At 45.5% G+C, this 23,269-nt stretch overlaps 1 protein-coding gene across 15 annotated transcripts in view; it reads right to left on the reverse strand.

Moving 5' to 3' along the window:
- atm (ATM serine/threonine kinase) overlaps positions 1–23,269 on the reverse strand; it is a 52,414-nt gene that overhangs the window by 8,197 nt on the left and 20,948 nt on the right. For 2 of the 15 annotated variants that reach the window (XM_052519558.1, XM_052519557.1), the window contains exons 27-48: positions 14,195–14,313; positions 13,982–14,108; positions 13,610–13,809; positions 13,226–13,400; positions 12,918–13,076; positions 12,653–12,785; positions 12,436–12,531; positions 12,094–12,265; positions 11,559–11,700; positions 11,252–11,428; positions 10,908–11,085; positions 10,560–10,671; positions 3,725–3,883; positions 3,529–3,637; positions 3,359–3,447; positions 3,166–3,268; positions 2,905–3,053; positions 2,586–2,690; positions 2,365–2,484; positions 1,587–1,821; positions 1,094–1,261; positions 92–211 (exon numbers count right to left, since the gene is read on the reverse strand). In XM_052519558.1, the coding sequence (XP_052375518.1) occupies positions 92–211; positions 1,094–1,261; positions 1,587–1,821; positions 2,365–2,484; positions 2,586–2,690; positions 2,905–3,053; positions 3,166–3,268; positions 3,359–3,447; positions 3,529–3,637; positions 3,725–3,883; positions 10,560–10,671; positions 10,908–11,085; positions 11,252–11,428; positions 11,559–11,700; positions 12,094–12,265; positions 12,436–12,531; positions 12,653–12,785; positions 12,918–13,076; positions 13,226–13,400; positions 13,610–13,809; positions 13,982–14,108; positions 14,195–14,313 (3,147 nt within the window). Of the gene's footprint in view, positions 1–91; positions 212–1,093; positions 1,262–1,586; positions 1,822–2,364; positions 2,485–2,585; positions 2,691–2,904; positions 3,054–3,165; positions 3,269–3,358; positions 3,448–3,528; positions 3,638–3,724; positions 3,884–4,806; positions 5,027–5,052; positions 5,729–6,017; positions 6,058–6,182; positions 6,223–6,513; positions 6,554–7,530; positions 7,571–10,559; positions 10,672–10,907; positions 11,086–11,251; positions 11,429–11,558; positions 11,701–12,093; positions 12,266–12,435; positions 12,532–12,652; positions 12,786–12,917; positions 13,077–13,225; positions 13,401–13,609; positions 13,810–13,981; positions 14,109–14,194; positions 14,314–23,269 lie in introns of those variants that run through there. The other 13 variants (XM_052519565.1, XM_052519624.1, XM_052519581.1 and 10 more) reach the window with 13 other exon arrangements.

The following is a 23,269-nucleotide window of genomic DNA, read 5'->3' on the forward strand; positions in this document are numbered from 1 at the left end:
GACAATCACACACACACAGACCCAGACAGTCACACACTATAGACCAACTGTGCCCAAGGAGCGGATTATATTATATGGGCCTTAGTTTTACCCTCTCCAGGTACTTCTCCAGGATGACCCCAGGGCTCTCCAGGCACGTCTCTGCCAGCCAGTTCCCACACAGCCTCAGGCACTCCGTGAACACCGGCACCAGGGCAGGGTTAACGTTAACCTGGCCAAGACAGAGGAACAAAATTAAGCTCTAGATTAAACTGCCTGCTACTCAGGCCCAGAATAAGATATGCATATTATTAGTATATTTGGGTAGAAAACACTCTTTCTAAAACGGTTTGAATGATGTCTGTGAGTATAACAGAACTTATACGGCAAGCAAAAACCTGAGAAAAAAAACAACCAGGAAGTGGGAAATCTGAGGTTTGTCAACTCTTTCCCAAAACAAGATATTGTAAATTTGGTCCGATTGCAATTCCTATGGCTTCCACTAGATGTCAATAGTCTTTAGAACCTTGTTTCAGGCTTCTACTGTGAAGGAGGAGAGAATAAGAGCTGATTGAGTAAGAGGTCTGCCAGAAGGCCATGAGCTCAGTCAGGCACGCTCCCGTGAGAGGTAGCTGCGTTCCATTGCATTTCTAAAGACAAAGGAATTCTCCGGTTTAAACATTATTGAAGATTTATGTTAAAAACATCCTACAGATTGATTCTATACATATTTTGTCATGTTTCTACGAACTGTAATGGAATTTTTAAAACTTTTCGTCTGGCCTGCACGTTGTGAATTTAGATTTGTGAACTAAAGGCGCAAACAAAAAGGAGGTATTTGGACATAAATTATGTACTTTATCGAACAAAACAAACATTTATTGTGGAACTGGGATTCCTGGGAGTGCATTCTGATGAAGATCATCAAAGCTAAGTGAATATTTATAATGCTATTTATGACTTCTGTTGACTCCACAACATGGGGGATATCTGTATGGCTTATTTTGGTCTCTGAGCGCTGTACTCAGATTATAGCATGGTGTGCTTTTTCGGTAAAGCTTTTTTGAAATCTGACACAGCGGTTGCATTAACATGTAGACTGACTCCCACTGACCTGCTCCTCCAGAGTGTGGATCATCTGTCTCAGTAGCCCCAGAGCAAGACCCTGCTCTCCCTTCGCCCAAAACACCTGGGCCTCCTCCAGCTGCCATGACGACGCTGTGGAGCCCCGCCCCCCTCCTCCGCCATGCTGCTTCATCTGGAAAACCGCCCGCTCTGCCAGCTGGGGAGGGGTGAGGACGGCACAGGGGTGAAAAGGGCACAGCGGTGAGACGGGCACAGGGGTGCACTATATAGTCACTCACACATAGAGACCAATATAGTCACTCACATAGAGACCAATGCAAATGCATGTTGTGCTGCAATATTTAAGAAAACATACTGGTAAATGGGTCAGGAGTGCTGAGTGAATCCAGACCATAAAAAACATGTGCACTCATTCTCCTCCTATTACGTGTAGAGTAGACACACTATACATGTGGAACACACTATATAAACCCTATACACGTATGAAACACCCCCACGGTGAGCGCTGAGCTCCAGTCTACCTGTGTGTTTCCTGCGGCGCGGGCCAGTTGGCAGAGCTCCATGAGGTGGGAGGTGAGGACAGTGCTGAGGTACTTGTTCTTTTCAGGGTTTCTCTCCTGGGAGATTAGGGTCTCCTGGGCCACGGAGCGCAGGGCCAGGATGGGCTCCACCAGCGTAAAGTCACTGTCCACCAGCAGCTGGGAGTGCTGCTGCCAATGGGAACACACCTCGGCCAGGCCTACGTCGGTCAGGGGCCTGCCACAGGCCAGGGGAAATAGAACTTACATGACTTGTATTACCTAAGAGATTGAAGTATCAAAACCCTGCACCCTGTTTTTTGTATGTTTTTTGTATAATATTTGAAAGAGGGAGGAGCCTACAAGTCCCCCTGGGGTTTTTAATTGAAACTTTATTTAACCAGGAAAAGCCCATTGAGACCGAGAGACTCTTTTTAAGGTAGACCTGGCCAAGAAGGCAGCAACAATCAATACATTACATCATTAAAGCATACAACAATACCATACAACATGACACACCCTAAAAAAAAGCATTTACACTCCTCCGTAACAGTCTCCCATGTTCTTTTTGTTTACCTTTTAAACCATCATAGTGTTTAGTATTTTTTTATTGTGTGCAAATAAAACATGTATAAAAAATACAACATCTCTAGGTTTGCGGATGTGCATTGTGTTGAGGTATGAGACACAGTGGGTTTCAAATCAAATATAAAATACACTTTCTATACTGTATAGATATTTGAAATTAGCGATGTTGACATGCTGGGAAGGAAGATCATACTTGGAGAAGAGTTGTCGGATGCTCTCCAGCTCACTGATCCTCTGGAGGTTCCGTAGAGCAGGGTAGAGAGAGGACACTGCCTCCAGACTGCCTTTGCACAGTTCCTCCACCTCATTGCCCCTGATGCCACACACAATTAATTTCAATGAGTATAGTTGTTTGTGTGGTGATATTTTGATGGCTGAGAGTTGTTGATTTCCATGAGGGAAACCTTGTTTTACCTGGCATATTTAAGAGTTTGGTCGAATGTGGAAAACTCTTTGTCTCTCAAAGCCTGCAAGGAGCAGAACACTGACTCGTTGAAGCCAGGGTTCAATTTTTCATTCCTGAAACAAGCAAGAAGGCAAGACACCAAGGGCACATGTCAATCCATTTAGCAATATTTTCTTCACCTTCTAAAATACCACCTCAGGAACCCTTACTTTCATACCCCTTGTCTTCCAGAGGCCCCTCCCACTCACCTTTCCTATGGGCCACAGTCCTGAGGCCCCTCTCACTCACCTGTCTGATAAGTCACAACCCGAGGCCCTTTCCACTTACCTCTCTGATAGGTCACAGTCCCACTGCATGTTCCTCCAGGCGGCCTGAAACCTTAGCTCCCTTAGCTCCGCCCCCCACTCCACCCCCTCACTCTCCAGACCCCGCAGGTAGGTGGCCAGGATACTGCTCAGACCAATGTTCTGCAGACCCTGAGGGACCATTGGACAAGCAGCATTAGGTTTTGTCATCTGTCCCCAACAATGGTTTACACAGACAGACAGAGACAATACAGATTTGGAGTTCAAACAAGTTTCTGCTTACCTCCACAATGCCCACTTGCCGTGTGCCATCAGGAAGATTGGAGTGGAGGTCGTAGGAGGTCAGAGCCTTTCCCCACATCGCCTCATGCTCGTAGGTTCGAATCCTTCAAAACAGACACACAAAAAGAGAATTCTCAGCTAACAAAAAACTTTGAATATCCAAGATAGAACAAAAATAGGATAACAAAGTTCACCTGGTGAGAGCGCTGGTCATCTTCCCACCTTCACACCCATACAGACTGTCTGGCTCCCCAATACTACGATACACCTCAATCAGTAGGTCCTAAGACATGGTACAGAAATGACAGTACGGAGCTATGCATTGGACAACAACACTAAAGGTTAATTGCAAAATCAACTCTACCTGTAGACTGATACCAGTGTCTTTCACACTCTCCTCTGTCAGACTGGAGATGGTGAAGTTCTGACTGCTCTCATCAAATGTGATTCTGCGCGACGTTCTGGCCGGATTTCTGTAAGCAGAGGTAAATAACGATGTGAACAACACAGAACAAGAAAGACATAAGAGACATCAGTATCTCCCATCATGTGTAGTGTACCTGCGGTTCTCCTCCATGTTAGTCTTGATCTTGTCGACGTAGATCTCAGAGTAGAGCAGGGCTGTGAAGTGGGCTGAGCAGGACTGGGCTGCCCTGGCCACCTCCAGGTAGTTCAGCTCCAACCAGAAGTTAGAGTGGCACACCGTACCACACAAGTTACTAGAACCAACACAACAGCATCAAACGCCGTACCACACAAGTTACTAGAACCAACACAACAGCATCAAACACCGTACCACACAAGTTACTAGAACCAACACAACAGCATCAAACACCGTACCACACAAGTTACTAGAACCAACACAACAGCATCAAACACCGTACCACACAAGTTACTAGAACCAACACAACAGCATCAAACACCGTACCACACAAGTTACTAGAACCAACACAACAGCATCAAACACCGTACCACACAAGTTACTAGAACCAACACAACAGCATCAAACACCGTACCACACAAGTTACTAGAACCAACACAACAGCATCAAACGCCGTACCACACAAGTTACTAGAACCAACACAACAGCATCAAACACCGTACCACACAAGTTACAAGAACCAACACAACAGCATCAAACACCGTACCACACAAGTTACTAGAACCAACACAACAGCATCAAACACCGTACCACACAAGTTACTAGAACCAACACAACAGCATCAAACACCGTACCACACAAGTTACTAGAACCAACACAACAGCATCAAACACCGTACCACACAAGTTACTAGAACCAACACAACAGCATCAAACACCGTACCACACAAGATACTAGAACCAACACAACAGCATCAAACGCCGTACCACACAAGTTACTAGAACCAACACAACAGCATCAAAACACTGTACCACACAAGTTACTAGAACCAACACAACAGCATCAAACGCCGTACCACACAAGTTACTAGAACCAACACAACAGCATCAAACAAGTTACTAGAACCAACACAACAGCATCAAACACCGTACCACACAAGTTACTAGAACCAACACAACAGCATCAAACAAGTTACTAGAACCAACACAACAGCATCAAAACACTGTACCACACAAGTTACTAGTACCAACACAACAGCATCAAACACCGTACGTCACAAGTTACTAGAACCAACACAACAGCACCAAACAAGTTACTAGAACCAACACAACAGCATCAAACACCGTACGTCACAAGTTACTAGAACCAACACAACAGCACCAAACAAGTTACTAGAACCAACACAACAGCATCAAACACCGTACGTCACAAGTTACTAGAACCAACACAACAGCATCAAAACACTGTACCACACAAGTTACTAGTACCAACACAACAGCATCAAACACCGTACGTCACAAGTTACTAGAACCAACACAACAGCATCAAACACTGTACGTCACAAGTTACTAGAACCAACACAACAACATCAAACACCGTACGTCACAAGTTACTAGAACCAACACAACAACATCAAACACCGTACGTCACAAGTTACTACAACCAACACAACAGCACCAAACAAGTTACTAGAACCAACACAACAGCATCAAACACTGTACGTCACAAGTTACTAGAACCAACACAACAACATCAAACACCGTACGTCACAAGTTACTAGAACCAACACAACAGCATCAAAACACTGTACGTCACAAGTTACTAGAACCAACACAACAGCACCAAACAAGTTACTAGAACCAACACAACAGCATCAAAAACCGTACGTCACAAGTTACTAGAACCAACACAACAACATCAAACACCGTACGTCACAAGTTACTAGAACCAACACAACAGCACCAAACAAGTTACTAGAACCAACACAACAGCATCAAACACCGTACGTCACAAGTTACTAGAACCAACACAACAGCATCAAACACTGTACGTCACAAGTTACTAGAACCAACACAACAGCACCAAACAAGTTACTAGAACCAACACAACAGCATCAAACACTGTACGTCACAAGTTACTAGAACCAACATAACAACATCAAAACACTGTACCACACAAGTTACTAGTACCAACACAACAGCATCAAACACCGTACGTCACAAGTTACTAGAACCAACATAACAGCACCAAACAAGTTACTAGAACCAACACAACAACATCAAACACCGTACGTCACAAGTTACTAGAACCAACATAACAGCACCAAACAAGTTACTAGAACCAACACAACAGCATCAAACACCGTACGTCACAAGTTACTAGAACCAACACAACAACATCAAACACCGTACGTCACAAGTTACTAGAACCAACACAACAACATCAAACACTGTACGTCACAAGTTACTAGAACCAACACAACAGCATCAAAACACTGTACCACACAAGTTACTAGTACCAACACAACAGCATCAAACACCGTACGTCACAAGTTACTAGAACCAACACAACAGCACCAAACAAGTTACTAGAACCAACACAACAGCATCAAACACCGTACGTCACAAGTTACTAGAACCAACACAACAGCATCAAAACACTGTACCACACAAGTTACTAGTACCAACACAACAGCATCAAAACACTGTACCACACAAGTTACTAGTACCAACACAACAGCATCAAAACACTGTACCACACAAGTTACTAGTACCAACACAACAGCATTAAACACTGTACGTCACAAGTTACTAGAACCAACACAACAGCACCAAACAAGTTACTAGAACCAACACAACAGCATCAAACACCGTACGTCACAAGTTACTAGAACCAACATAACAGCACCAAACAAGTTACTAGAACCAACACAACAACATCAAACACCGTACGTCACAAGTTACTAGAACCAACACAACAGCATCAAAACACTGTACCACACAAGTTACTAGTACCAACACAACAGCATCAAACACCGTACGTCACAAGTTACTAGAACCAACACAACAGCATCAAACACTGTACGTCACAAGTTACTAGAACCAACACAACAACATCAAACACCGTACGTCACAAGTTACTAGAACCAACACAACAGCACCAAACAAGTTACTAGAACCAACACAACAGCATCAAACACCGTACATCACAAGTTACTAGAACCAACACAACAACATCAAACACCGTACGTCACAAGTTACTAGAACCAACACAACAGCACCAAACAAGTTACTAGAACCAACACAACAGCATCAAACACCGTACGTCACAAGTTACTATAACCAACACAACAGCACCAAACAAGTTACTAGAACCAACACAACAGCATCAAACACCGTACGTCACAAGTTACTAGAACCAACACAACAACATCAAACACTGTACGTCACAAGTTACTAGAACCAACACAACAGCATCAAACACTGTACGTCACAAGTTACTAGAACCAACACAACAGCATCAAACACCGTACGTCACAAGTTACTAGAACCAACACAACAGCATCAAACACTGTACGTCACAAGTTACTAGAACCAACACAACAGCACCAAACAAGTTACTAGAACCAACACAACAGCATCAAACACCGTACGTCACAAGTTACTATAACCAACACAACAGCACCAAACAAGTTACTAGAACCAACACAACAGCATCAAACACCGTACGTCACAAGTTACTAGAACCAACACAACAACATCAAACACCGTACGTCACAAGTTACTAGAACCAACACAACAGCACCAAACAAGTTACTAGAACCAACACAACAGCATCAAACACCGTACGTCACAAGTTACTAGAACCAACACAACAACATCAAACACCGTACGTCACAAGTTACTAGAACCAACATAACAGCACCAAACAAGTTACTAGAACCAACACAACAGCATCAAACACCGTACGTCACAAGTTACTAGAACCAACACAACAGCATCAAAACACTGTACCACACAAGTTACTAGTACCAACACAACAGCATCAAACACCGTACGTCACAAGTTACTAGAACCAACACAACAGCATCAAACACTGTACGTCACAAGTTACTAGAACCAACACAACAACATCAAACACCGTACGTCACAAGTTACTAGAACCAACACAACAGCACCAAACAAGTTACTAGAACCAACACAACAACATCAAACACTGTACGTCACAAGTTACTAGAACCAACACAACAACATCAAACACTGTACGTCACAAGTTACTAGAACCAACACAACAACATCAAACACCGTACGTCACAAGTTACTAGAACCAACACAACAACATCAAACACCGTACGTCACAAGTTACTAGAACCAACACAACAGCACCAAACAAGTTACTAGAACCAACACAACAGCATCAAACACCGTACGTCACAAGTTACTAGAACCAACACAACAACATCAAACACCGTACGTCACAAGTTACTAGAACCAACACAACAGCACCAAACAAGTTACTAGAACCAACACAACAGCATCAAACACCGTACGTCACAAGTTACTATAACCAACACAACAGCACCAAACAAGTTACTAGAACCAACACAACAGCATCAAACACCGTACGTCACAAGTTACTAGAACCAACACAACAACATCAAACACTGTACGTCACAAGTTACTAGAACCAACACAACAACATCAAACACCGTACGTCACAAGTTACTAGAACCAACACAACAACATCAAACACCGTACGTCACAAGTTACTAGAACCAACACAACAGCACCAAACAAGTTACTAGAACCAACACAACAGCATCAAACACCGTACGTCACAAGTTACTAGAACCAACACAACAGCATCAAACACTGTACGTCACAAGTTACTAGAACCAACACAACAGCACCAAACAAGTTACTAGAACCAACACAACAGCATCAAACACCGTACGTCACAAGTTACTATAACCAACACAACAGCACCAAACAAGTTACTAGAACCAACACAACAACATCAAACACCGTACGTCACAAGTTACTAGAACCAACACAACAGCACCAAACAAGTTACTAGAACCAACACAACAGCATCAAACACCGTACGTCACAAGTTACTAGAACCAACACAACAACATCAAACACCGTACGTCACAAGTTACTAGAACCAACATAACAGCACCAAACAAGTTACTAGAACCAACACAACAGCATCAAACACTGTACGTCACAAGTTACTAGAACCAACACAACAACATCAAACACCGTACGTCACAAGTTACTAGAACCAACATAACAGCACCAAACAAGTTACTAGAACCAACACAACAGCATCAAACACCGTACGTCACAAGTTACTAGAACCAACACAACAACATCAAACACCGTACGTCACAAGTTACTAGAACCAACACAACAGCATCAAACACCATACGTCACAAGTTACTAGAACCAACACAACAACATCAAACACCGTACGTCACAAGTTACTAGAACCAACACAACAGCATCAAACACCGTACGTCACAAGTTACTAGAACCAACACAACAACATCAAACACCGTACGTCACAAGTTACTAGAACCAACACAACAGCATCAAACACCGTACGTCACAAGTTACTAGAACCAACACAACAGCACCAAACAAGTTACTAGAACCAACACAACAGCATCAAACACCGTACGTCACAAGTTACTAGAACCAACACAACAACATCAAACACCGTACGTCACAAGTTACTAGAACCAACACAACAGCACCAAACAAGTTACTAGAACCAACACAACAGCATCAAACACTGTACGTCACAAGTTACTAGAACCAACACAACAACATCAAACACCGTACGTCACAAGTTACTAGAACCAACATAACAGCACCAAACAAGTTACTAGAACCAACACAACAGCATCAAACACCGTACGTCACAAGTTACTAGAACCAACACAACAACATCAAACACCGTACGTCACAAGTTACTAGAACCAACACAACAGCATCAAACACCATACGTCACAAGTTACTAGAACCAACACAACAACATCAAACACCGTACGTCACAAGTTACTAGAACCAACACAACAGCATCAAACACCATACGTCACAAGTTACTAGAACCAACACAACAACATCAAACACCGTACGTCACAAGTTACTAGAACCAACACAACAGCATCAAAACACTGTACCAAACAAGTTACTAGAACCAACACAACAGCATCAAACACCGTACGTCACAAGTTACTAGAACCAACACAACAACATCAAACACCGTACGTCACAAGTTACTAGAACCAACACAACAGCATCAAACACCATACGTCACAAGTTACTAGAACCAACACAACAACATCAAACACCGTACGTCACAAGTTACTAGAACCAACACAACAGCATCAAACACCATACGTCACAAGTTACTAGAACCAACACAACAACATCAAACACCGTACGTCACAAGTTACTAGAACCAACACAACAGCATCAAAACACTGTACCACACAAGTTACTAGTACCAACACAACAGCATCAAAACACTGTACCACACAAGTTACTAGTACCAACACAACAGCATCAAACACCGTACGTCACAAGTTACTAGAACCAACACAACAGCATCAAACACCGTACGTCACAAGTTACTAGAACCAACATAACAGCACCAAACAAGTTACTAGAACCAACACAACAACATCAAACACTGTACGTCACAAGTTACTAGAACCAACACAACAGCATCAAACACCGTACGTCACAAGTTACTAGAACCAACACAACAGCACCAAACAAGTTACTAGAACCAACACAACAGCATCAAACACCGTACGTCACAAGTTACTAGAACCAACACAACAGCACCAAACAAGTTACTAGAACCAACACAACAGCACCAAACAAGTTACTAGAACCAACACAACAGCATCAAACACCGTACCACCTAACAAAGAGAGGGGTGCAGTAGATTTTATAGTCGTACAGGTCAGGAAGATAAGAGCAAATGCATCTACAAACCTATCAGATCCTAGAGGTCTTTGTTGCTGCCTCAGATAGTTAATAACAGAGAGCATGGTGCGCAGAGAGGCCTTATCCAACGGACCCTGGTTGGAAATGTCAGACTCTCCTGCTGAGATAATAAAAAAAAACTGTAATGACCTGATCTTCAGGAGAAAAACCTACTAGAAATGTCTAAAGTCAAACATACACAGCGAGCAAGCGAGAGAGCTAGAGAGAGAGAAAGAAAGCTAGAGAGAGAAAGAGCTAAAGAAAGAAAGCTGGAGAGAGAGGGAGAGAAAAAGGGAGCGAGAAAGAGAGAGAGAAAGAGCTAGAGAAAAAGGTTGAGAGATACAGAGTAAAACCCACCAGAGTCTGAGGGGAGAGGAGTGGTGGAGCGGCTAGAGGCCCGGGCACGACTGACACAGCTGGTGAAAAAGTCCTGGATATGTGTGGAGAGGAGCTTCCTCCAGGAGCCGTCAGAGTCCCCCAGCAGGATGTCATGGATGATGAGTGGCAGCACCCTCTGGCAGAAGTCTGTTTTCACCTGAACACATGGGAAAGGATAGGGGTTAGAGACAGGGATATCTGACTGGAAAGATGAGCCGAAATTGAACATGTGTTTACAACGGCGTAGCGAGAGATGCCTGACTGAACAAGAAATTAGCATTAGCACAAGTGCTGGCCTTGAGATATAACAGCCATGCCCTCACCAGACACAGGGGCCGGGAAAGCAGCAGAGTTTCACTTCTGACCCCTCCACTGTCCAGCAGAACTATGCAGAGCATCTTCAACCAGGCCTTATGGCCGCCAGCCTCAGGCACCCACAGGTCCTGGCTCTCCAGCCGCCCCCTAGCCACCAAGCTCACCTCCTCACTCATCCCGACCACCTGCACAGGTGAATGGATAATTAACGCACACACACCGACACGTATATGTATGCAAACAAATTCACACACTACGAAATTCAGACACACATACGAGGATGTGATATTTCAGGTCTTGAAATGTCTGCCTCACCTTCTTCTTGGTAGACCTAAAAGGGTTGAGATAAGCCAGCATGGGGTCACGGTTGTCTTTATGGATCTCCCAGAAGTCAGCTCCAGCCTGAGTGGCCAAGATGTCCTTCAGACTCTGGACAGCAGCTTGCCTCACCTCAATACTGACAGAAAAACACACGGGACCACAACAAAACATGACAGCATGTCAAGACACACTCATTATATGAAAACCATATGACAATACAGTGGCTACTTCCCTGTGCTAAATTCAGTGTTGAATTAGTAGGAAAGTACTTTAGGGCCATTAGATACAGTATATGGCAGGGCTCTAAACTGCTACCATTATGGTCGCGTATGCTCCTAAATATTTTACTGTGCTACCTGGAATTGTAATTTGGGAGCACCAGTGCCCCTAAAAAAAATGTATTTTGTAATTGGTGGCAATTATCATTTATACCTATAATATTTTTCTAAAATTCTAAACCTACATTTTTCAACTTTGGAGCAAATGTGCTCTTTGAAAACATGTCAGCGTAGACCCCTGTATGATGTACCAGTGGTGTGTGAGGGCGTTGTTGATGCAGTTCAGGGTGATGTAGAGCCACTGTGGTTCCACTGAAGGGAAGAGTGATACAGCTCTGGCATTGAGCTGGTCCTTCCCATGGAGCAGAGCGATGGTGGAGAAATCCACAGGCCCCAGCTCTCCCAGACAGCTCCCTGCAGCCTCTATAAAAACATAGGCACATGGTCAAGGAAAAGACTAAGACCCTTTTCACACAACGGTGCCAAGCCGGCCGAAACAACTTCCTATCACACAAACAATTATTGATGCTTTCTTGGGCTGAGAGAGGAAACATACGCAGTGCCAACAATGAGGTTGTGGTAACCATACGTACCTAAGATGTCTCTTCCTCCAGGGTGATTGGCTGCTAGCTTACAGAGCTGTAGTAGGTTAAGGACCAGCAGCACCAACACACTCTCTGCAGGGTCCGCTAGAATGAAGAGGTACAGAGATAGGATTCAAAAAGGGAAAACTAACACACACTCATCCCCACACACAGATACATGGGTCTGGTAACATATCTAGACTACGGTAGCCCTCCCCTCTCTGACCGAGGCACTCTCTCAGCAGCGGTCTGATCTGGCTCTTGTTGTTGTGGAGCTGTCTCCTCAGGTCCTTCAGCCCCTCCAGTCTGGTCAGAGGCAGGGAGTCACAGGAAGCCACAGACAGGAAGTGGGCTATCTCCTGTGGACGAGACACAGAGAGGCTCATGGGATGTGGCAATAGTGTGACAGACGTGTGAATCAGCTGTAGAGGTCATACATGAGTGGTTAGAGGGTGTGTGATGTGCCCTGTGTGTGAAGGGGGTGTCCTTACCTGTCTGAGAGTGAATTTCCCTGTGCTGTACTTCAGTGTGTGCTGCACGGCCCTCAGCTCTCTGAACTCAGGTCGGTCTGGGAAGGGCTCTAACTTCTGGATGGCACTCTTCAGCTTATCCTGACTCTCTACAACCAGGAACTTCAACAGACTGAGCACCTGAGAGAGAGAGAGGTCAACAGAAAAAAAGAAAAAAAAGAGCGAGAAGAGAGAAGGAAAAAGAGAACAATGAACAGGGTAATACCTACTTGGAGCAAATTATTATTTGTCATATAGTCTACTGGCCAGGTAATACAACCATGTCTTACCTGCTGTGAGATAGCAAGTTGGGTTGTCACCTGGGCAGTGAGAGTACCAACGATAACCTGTAGGTGGCTCTCCACAGCATCGTCACAGAATTCCACAGCCGTGCGACACACAGAGGTCAGTAGGTCACAACACAGGGAGAAACTACGGCTGGACACCTCGTCCAACTGGGCCGGCCTGTCAGAAAACAAGAACAGGCAGAAAAACAGTTAACTACTAGAGAGAGCAAAAATGATGAGTCACTCCATTGGATCTGTGTGAGAGCAGCAGACTTTGTGTGTGTGTGTGTGTGTGTGTGTGTGTGTGTGTGTGTGTGTGTGTGTGTGTGTGTGTGTGTGTGTGTGTGTGTGTGTGTGTGTGTGTGTGTGTGTGTGTTTACCCCTAACCTGCTGTTGATGTGGTGGATGAGTGTGTAAATTATGTCTCGGAGGACGAAGGCCCAGGCTCCCCCCAGGCCGTCCTTGACCTCCTTGAGCAGCAGGCTGACAAACAGGTGGTACATCATCAGGATGCGGTGCCTCTCGTAGGCATTGATCGTCTCAGCTGCCTTCTGACACACCGCCAGTAGGATCCTCTGGATGGAGATCTAGAATCACAACACAAGAGGATCACAGAATCCGGATTCCTTTCCAGATTAAACGTTTTGAAAAATTGGGCTCACGAAACCACTCAACTTTGTAAAGCCCTATTCTGTTCCATTGTGTAACAACATTTTACAGCCATTGCAATAGAATGATGAGAGCAGGAGAGGATTTTACCGGAGTCTTGGATAAAATGGCCACCAGAGACTTGAGATTGGCACTGTGACACGAGCTGAGATAGTCCAGTGTGGCTTTTATGACATAGGAGCTGAAATAGGGTGGGTTTGGGGCTGGGTCCAGTTCCCTACAGAGAACATATTAACATCAGTCAATGAAAAGGTTGTGAATGCAAGTAAGGGTGGTTGTGGAGTGATGTGTAGTGAACATTACCCTATGAACCTTCTCAGGTCCCCTCTGCCCCCCTCCTCAGTAGCAGCCCCTTCATACAGGGTCATCAACAGCTCCACCACAATGTCTGACAGGTTACTGTGAATCAGGCTGTCGATTTGCTGTGGAAAGTCCAACAGTGATACAGTAAGTTAGGTCTGTGAGAGAGACAGACATTAAAGATTGCTTTTACAGCTTCTAATGCAGGTTCACTTGACTGCTGCGGATTGTAGCTAGCTCAACCTGAAATGGTTGTATGGTGGGAAAATTAGAAACTCTTATGAACATACGCTGTATAAGCCTTAAACCTGTACATTCCCACTGTCATGTTTCTGTCATGTAAGAAGAAGCTAGTGTTCTTCCACTCTTGTGTATCTTAGTCACGCGGGGCCAAAGACAAAGGGCCATCTGAGAGTGACCACAATTTTTGGTCCATCCTGTTCTTTTTGTATCGTTCAAGAGCACAGCTGTGTGGAGATATGGAGAGACCAGAGGCAAGCTTGAGCAGCAACAGCAAGATAGCTTACAAACAAGTGACAATGCCAGTTTTGTTACTATGTTCCCATCAGGCTCTTACACATTCGCTAAACTGCCACGTAGACAAAAGGTTATAAAAGCTGAGACCCAAATCTTGCTAGTTGGGCTGTTAACTCTGCACCATTGAGTGAATTTGTGAACCGCTCCAGAATAATAAAGTAGTTATTTGAAGAATCTACAGTCTCTCTCTTCCATTCTGGTTAGAATTTCCACGACAATTCTTGGCGACGAGGATGGATTGGCCAACTCCGTTTGCTGATCGGACACCAAGGTTAACAGCGCGCAGGGGCTGCATTAGATGTAGTTCAGAGAGCCCATACTTCGCCTGAGTGGAGCAGAAGGGACCCGCCACGGACCTGCCAGGGAGCGTCAGTGGACAGATAAGCCATCCCGAACAATCAAATTAAGGGTGAGACTTACTTTCTTTAAAAAGACAACTAAAGTGCACATTAAAATATATATATTGTCTTAGTGACAGAAGACTACTGTGTGTAGAGGAGAATTCGGTGTGTGAAGAAGACCTTGTTTTAGTGACAAGGAGGGCTCTACTGTGCATGGAGAAAACCTGTTTTATAACAGAGATATTCCCGTGTAAATGCGCATTATTTGGCAAAGAACTAAATTAATATTAATTGAGATGCTATGGTTTGCAATCGTCAGATGTAAATGCATGATGAAAGTGTTCCAGGTCAAGGTCCTGAAGTACTATAGATACCAGGACAGGGTCCTGAAGTACTATAGATACCAGGACAGGGACCTGAAGTACTATAGATACCAGGACAGGGTCCTGAAGTACTATAGATACCAGGACAGGGTCCTGAAGTACTATAGATACCAGGACAGGGTCCTGAAGTACTATAGATACCAGGACAGGGTCCTGAAGTACTATAGATACCAGGACAGGGTCCTGAAGTACTATAGATACCAGGACAGGGTCCTGAAGTACTATAGATACCAGGACAGGGTCCTGAAGTACTATAGATACCAGGACAGGGTCCTGAAGTACTATCGATACCAGGACAGGGTCCTGAAGTACTATCGATACCAGGACAGGGACCTGAAGTACTATCGATACCAGGACTGGGTCCTGAAGTACTATAGATACCAGGACAGAGTCCTGATCAAAGTGTTCAAGGACAAGGTCCTGAAGTACTATAGATACCAGGACAGGGTCCTGAAGTACTATAGATACCAGGACAGAGTCCTGATCAAAGTGTTCAAGGACAGGGTCCTGAAGTACTATAGATACCAGGACAGGGTCCTGAAGTACTATAGATACCAGGACAGAGTCCTGATCAAAGTGTTCAAGGACAAGGTCCTGAAGTACTATAGATACCAGGACAGGGTCCTGAAGTACTATAGATACCAGGACAGAGTCCTGATCAAAGTGTTCAAGGACAGGGTCCTGAAGTACTATAGATACCAGGACAGGGTCCTGAAGTACTATAGATACCAGGACAGGGTCCTGAAGTACTATAGATACCAGGACATGGTCCTGATGAAAGTGTTCCAGGACAGGGTCCTGAAGTACTATAGATACCAGGACAGGGTCCTGAAGTACTATAGATACCAGGACAGGGTCCTGAAGTACTATAGATACCAGGACATGGTCCTGATCAAAGTGTTCCAGGACAAGGTCCTGAAGTACTATAGATACCAGGACAGGGTCCTGATCAAAGTGTTCCAGGACAAGGTCCTGAAGTACTATAGATACCAGGACAGGGTCCTGATCAAAGTGTTCCAGGACAAGGTCCTGAAGTACTATAGATACCAGGACAGGGTCCTGAAGTACTATAGATACCAGGACAGGGTCCTGAAGTACTATAGATACCAGGACAGGGTCCTGAAGTACCATCGATACCAGGACAGGGTCCTGAAGTACTATCGATACCAGGACAGGGTCCTGAAGTACTATAGATACCAGGACAGGGTCCTGATCAAAGTGTTCCAGGACAAGGTCCTGAAGTACTATAGATACCAGGACAGGGTCCTGATGAAAGTGTTCCAGGACAGGGTCCTGAAGTACCATCGATACCAGGACAGGGTCCTGGAGTACTATCGATACCAGGACAGGGTCCTGAAGTACTATAGATACCAGGACAGGGTCCTGATCAAAGTGTTCCAGGACAAGGTCCTGAAGTACTATAGATACCAGGACAGGGTCCTGATGAAAGTGTTCCAGGACAGGGTCCTGAAGGACTATAGATACCAGGACAGGGTCCTGAAGTACTATAGATACCAGGACAGGGTCCTGAAGTACTAAAGATACCAGGACAGGGTCCTGATCAAAGTGTTCCAGGACAAGGTCCTGAAGTACTATAGATACCAGGACAGGGCCCTGAAGTACTATAGATACCAGGACAGGGTCCTGATCAAAGTGTTCCAGGACAAGGTCCTGAAGTACTATAGATACCAGGACAGGGTCCTGAAGTACTATAGATACCAGGACAGGGTCCTGAAGTACTATAGATACAAGGACAGGGTCCTGATGAAAGTGTTCCAGGACAGGGTCCTGAAGTACTATAGATACCAGGACAGGGTCCTGAAGTACTACAGATACCAGGACAGGGTCCTGAAGTACTACAGATACCAGGACAGGGTCCTGAAGTACTATAGATACCAGGACAGGGTCCTGAAGTACAATAGATACCAGGACAGGGTCCTGAAGTACTATAGATACCAGGACAGGGTCCTGATGAAAGTGTTCCAGGACAGGGTCCTGAAGTACTATAGATACCAGGACAGGGTCCTGAAGTACTATAGATACCAGGACAGGGTCCTGAAGTACCATCGATACCAGGACAGGGTCCTGAAGTACTATCGATACCAGGACAGGGTCCTGAAGTACTATAGATACCAGGACAGGGTCCTGATCAAAGTGTTCCAGGACAAGGTCCTGAAGTACTATAGATACCAGGACAGGGTCCTGATGAAAGTGTTCCAGGACAGGGTCCTGAAGTACCATCGATACCAGGACAGGGTCCTGAAGTACTACCGATACCAGGACAGGGTCCTGAAGTACTATAGATACCAGGACAGGGTCCTGATCAAAGTGTTCCAGGACAAGGTCCTGAAGTACTATAGATACCAGGACAGGGTCCTGATGAAAGTGTTCCAGGACAGGGGAAGTACTATAGATACCAGGACAGGGAAGTACTATAGATACCAGGACAGGGTCCTGAAGTACTAAAGATACCAGGACAGGGTCCTGATCAAAGTGTTCCAGGACAAGGTCCTGAAGTACTATAGATACCAGGACAGGGCCCTGAAGTACTATAGATACCAGGACAGGGTCCTGATCAAAGTGTTCCAGGACAAGGTCCTGAAGTACTATAGATACCAGGACAGGGTCCTGAAGTACTATAGATACCAGGACAGGGTCCTGAAGTACTATAGATACCAGGACAGGGTCCTGATGAAAGTGTTCCAGGACAGGGTCCTGAAGTACTATAGATACCAGGACAGGGTCCTGAATTACTATAGATACCAGGACAGGGTCCTGAAGTACTAAAGATACCAGGACAGGGTCCTGATCAAAGTGTTCCAGGACAAGGTCCTGAAGTACTATAGATACCAGGACAGGGCCCTGAAGTACTATAGATACCAGGACAGGGTCCTGAAGTACTATAGATACCAGGACAGGGTCCTGAAGTACTATAGATACCAGGACAGGGTCCTGAAGTACTATAGATACCAGGACAGGGTCCTGAAGTACTATAGATACAAGGACAGGGTCCTGATGAAAGTGTTCCAGGACAGGGTCCTGAAGTACTATAGATACCAGGACAGGGTCCTGAAGTACTACAGATACCAGGACAGGGTCCTGAAGTACTACAGATACCAGGACAGGGTCCTGAAGTACTATAGATACCAGGACAGGGTCCTGAAGTACAATAGATACCAGGACAGGGTCCTGAAGTACTATAGATACCAGGACAGGGTCCTGAAGTACTACAGATACCAGGACAGGGTCCTGAAGTACTACAGATACCAGGACAGGGTCCTGAAGTACTATAGATACCAGGACAGGGTCCTGAAGTACTATAGATACCAGGACAGGGTCCTGAAGTACTACAGATACCAGGACAGGGTCCTGAAGTACTACAGATACCAGGACAGGGTCCTGATGAAAGTGTTCGAGGACAGGGTCCTGAAGTACTATAGATACCAGGACAGGGTCCTGAAGTACTATAGATACCAGGACAGGGTCCTGATGAAAGTGTTCCAGGACAGGGTCCTGAAGTACTATAGATACCAGGACAGGGTCCTGAAGTACTATAGATACCAGGACAGGGTCCTGAAGTGCTATAGATACCAGGACAGGGTCCTGAAGTACTATAGATACCAGGACAGGGTCCTGAAGTACTATAGATACCAGGACATGGTCCTGATCAAAGTGTTCCAGGACAAGGTCCTGAAGTACTATAGATACCAGGACAGGGTCCTGATCAAAGTGTTCCAGGACAAGGTCCTGAAGTACTATAGATACCAGGACAGGGTCCTGAAGTACTATAGATACCAGGACAGGGTCCTGATCAAAGTGTTCCAGGACAAGGTCCTGAAGTACTATAGATACCAGGACAGGGTCCTGAAGTACTATAGATACCAGGACAGGGTCCTGAAGTACTACAGATACCAGGACAGGGTCCTGAAGTACTACAGATACCAGGACAGGGTCCTGAAGTACTACAGATACCAGGACAGGGTCCTGAAGTACTACAGATACCAGGACAGGGTCCTGAAGTACTACAGATACCAGGACAGGGTCCTGAAGTACTACAGATACCAGGACAGGGTCCTGATGAAAGTGTTCGAGGACAGGGTCCTGAAGTACTATAGATACCAGGACAGGGTCCTGAAGTACTATAGATACCAGGACAGGGTCCTGATGAAAGTGTTCCAGGACAGGGTCCTGAAGTACTATAGATACCAGGACAGGGTCCTGAAGTATTATAGATACCAGGACAGGGTCCTGAAGTGCTAAAGATACCAGGACAGGGTCCTGAAGTATTATAGATACCAGGACAAGGTCCTGAAGTACTATAGATACCAGGACATGGTCCTGATCAAAGTGTTCCAGGACAAGGTCCTGAAGTACTATAGATACCAGGACAGGGTCCTGATCAAAGTGTTCCAGGACAAGGTCCTGAAGTACTATAGATACCAGGACAGGGTCCTGAAGTACTATAGATACCAGGACAGGGTCCTGATCAAAGTGTTCCAGGACAAGGTCCTGAAGTACTATAGATACCAGGACAGGGTCCTGAAGTGCTATAGATACCAGGACAGGGTCCTGAAGTGCTATAGATACCAGGACAGGGTCCTGATGAAAGTGTTCCAGGACGGGGTCCTGAAGTACTATAGATACCAGGACAGGGTCCTGAAGTACAATAGATACCAGGACAGGGTCCTGAAGTGCTAAAGATACCAGGACAGGGTCCTGAAGTATTATAGATACCAGGACAGGGTCCTGAAGTACTATAGATACCAGGACAGGGTCCTGAAGTACTATAGATACCAGGACAGGGTCCTGAAGTGCTATAGATACCAGGACAGGGTCCTGAAGTGCTATAGATACCAGGACAGGGTCCTGAAGTGCTACAGATACCAGGACAGGGTCCTGAAGTACTATAGATACCAGGACAGGGTCCTGAAGTACCAGGATACTATAGTACTATAGTACCAGGACAGGGTCCTGATGAAAGTGTTCCAGGACAGGGTCCTGGATGAAAGTGTTCCAGGACAGGGTCCTGGATGAAAGTGTTCCAGGACAGGGTCCTGAAGTACTATAGATACCAGGACAGGGTCCTGATGAAAGTGTTCCAGGACAGGGTCCTGAAGTGCTATAGATACCAGGACAGGGTCCTGAAGTGCTATAGATACCAGGACAGGGTCCTGATGAAAGTGTTCCAGGACAGGGTCCTGAAGTGCTATAGATACCAGGACAGGGTCCTGAAGTGCTATAGATACCAGGACAGGGTCCTGATGAAAGTGTTCCAGGACAGGGTCCTGAAGTGCTATAGATACCAGGACAGGGTCCTGAAGTGCTATAGATACCAGGACAGGATCCTGAAGTGCTATAGATACCAGGACAGGGTCCTGAAGTGCTATAGATACCAGGACAGGGTCCTGAAGTGCTATAGATACCAGGACAGGGTCCTGAAGTGCTATAGATACCAGGACAGTGTCCTGAAGTGCTATACATACCAGGACAGTATCCTGAAGTGCTATACATACCAGGACAGGGTCCTGAAGTACTATAGATACCAGGACAGGATCCTGAAGTACTATAGATACCAGGACAGGGTCCTGATGAAAGTGTTCCAGGACAGGATCCTGAAGTGCTATAGATACCAGGACAGGGTCCTGAAGTGCTATAGATACCAGGACAGGGTCCTGAAGTGCTATAGATACCAGGACAGGGTCCTGAAGTGCTATAGATACCAGGACAGGGTCCTGAAGTGCTATAGATACCAGGACAGGGTCCTGAAGTGCTATAGATACCAGGACAGGGTCCTGAAGTGCTATAGATACCAGGACAGGATCCTGAAGTGCTAGAGAAACCAGGACAGGGTCCTGAAGTGCTATAGATAACAGGACAGGGTCCTGAAGTGCTATAGATACCAGGACATGGTCCTGATCAAAGTGTTCCAGGACAAGGTCCTGAAGTACTATAGATACCAGGACAGGGTCCTGAAGTACTATAGATACCAGGACAGGGTCCTGATCAAAGTGTTCCAGGACAGGGTCCTGAAGTACTATAGATACCAGGACAGGGTCCTGAAGTACTATAGATACCAGGACAGGGTCCTGAAGTGCTATAGATACCAGGACAGGGTCCTGAAGTGCTATAGATACCAGGACAGGGTCCTGATCAAAGTGTTCCAGGACAAGGTCCTGAAGTACTATAGATACCGGGACAGGGTCCTGAAGTACTATAGATACCGGGACAGGGTCCTGAAGTACTATAGATACCGGGACAGGGTCCTGAAGTACTATAGATACCAGGACAGGGTCCTGAAGTACTATAGATACCAGGACAGGGTCCTGAAGTACTATAGATACCAGGACAGGGTCCTGAAGTACTATAGATACCAGGACAGGGTCCTGATCAAAGTGTTACAGGACAAGGTCCTGAAGTACTATAGATACCAGGACAGGGTCCTGAAGTACTATAGATACCAGGACAGGGTCCTGATCAAAGTGTTCCAGGACAAGGTCCTGAAGTACTATAGATACCAGGACAGGGTCCTGAAGTACTATCGATACCAGGACAGGGTCCTGAAGTACTATAGATACCAGGACAGGGTCCTGATCAAAGTGTTCCAGGACAAGGTCCTGAAGTACTATAGATACCAGGACAGGGCCCTGAAGTGCTATAGATACCAGGACATGGTCCTGAAGTGCTATAGATACCAGGACAGGGTCCTGAAGTGCTATAGATACCAGGACAGGGTCCTGATCAAAGTGTTCCAGGACAAGGTCCTGAAGTACTATAGATACCAGGACAGGGTCCTGAAGTACTATAGATACCGGGACAGGGTCCTGAAGTACTATAGATACCGGGACAGGGTCCTGAAGTACTATAGATACCAGGACAGGGTCCTGAAGTACTATAGATACCAGGACAGGGTCCTGATCAAAGTGTTCCAGGACAAGGTCCTGAAGTACTATAGATACCAGGACAGGGTCCTGATGAAAGTGTTCCAGGACAGGGTCCTGAAGTACTATAGATACCAGGACAGGGTCCTGAAGTACTATAGATACCAGGACAGGGTCCTGAAGTACTATAGATACCAGGACAGGGTCCTGAAGTACTATAGATACCAGGACAGGGTCCTGAAGTACTATAGATACCAGGACAGGGTCCTGAAGTGCTAAAGATACCAGGACAGGGTCCTGAAGTGCTAAAGATACCAGGACAGGGTCCTGAAGTACTATAGATACCAGGCCAGGATCCTGAAGTACTATAGATACCAGGACAGGATCCTGAAGTACTATAGATACCAGGACAGGATCCTGAAGTACTATAGATACCAGGACAGGGTCCTGATGAAAGTGTTCCAGGACAGGGTCCTGAAGTGCTATAGATACCAGGACAGGGTCCTGATGAAAGTGTTCCAGGACAGGGTCCTGAAGTGCTATAGATACCAGGACAGGGTCCTGATGAAAGTGTTCCAGGACAGGGTCCTGAAGTACTATAGATACCAGGACAGGGTCCTGATGAAAGTGTTCCAGGACAGGGTCCTGAAGTGCTATAGATACCAGGACAGGGTCCTGAAGTGCTATAGATACCAGGACAGGGTCCTGAAGTGCTATATATACCAGGACAGGGTCCTGATGAAAGTGTTCCAGGACAAGGTCCTGAAGTACTATAGATACCAGGACAGGGTCCTGAAGAACTATAGATACCAGGACAGGGTCCTGATGAAAGTGTTCCAGGACAGGGTCCTGAAGTGCTATAGATACCAGGACAGGGTCCTGAAGTGCTATAGATACCAGGACAGGGTCCTGAAGTACTATAGATACCAGGACAGGGTC

The sequence above is a fragment of the Oncorhynchus keta genome, chromosome 1 (genome assembly GCF_023373465.1).
Source record: "Oncorhynchus keta strain PuntledgeMale-10-30-2019 chromosome 1, Oket_V2, whole genome shotgun sequence".
Classification (NCBI taxonomy): domain Eukaryota; kingdom Metazoa; phylum Chordata; class Actinopteri; order Salmoniformes; family Salmonidae; genus Oncorhynchus; species Oncorhynchus keta.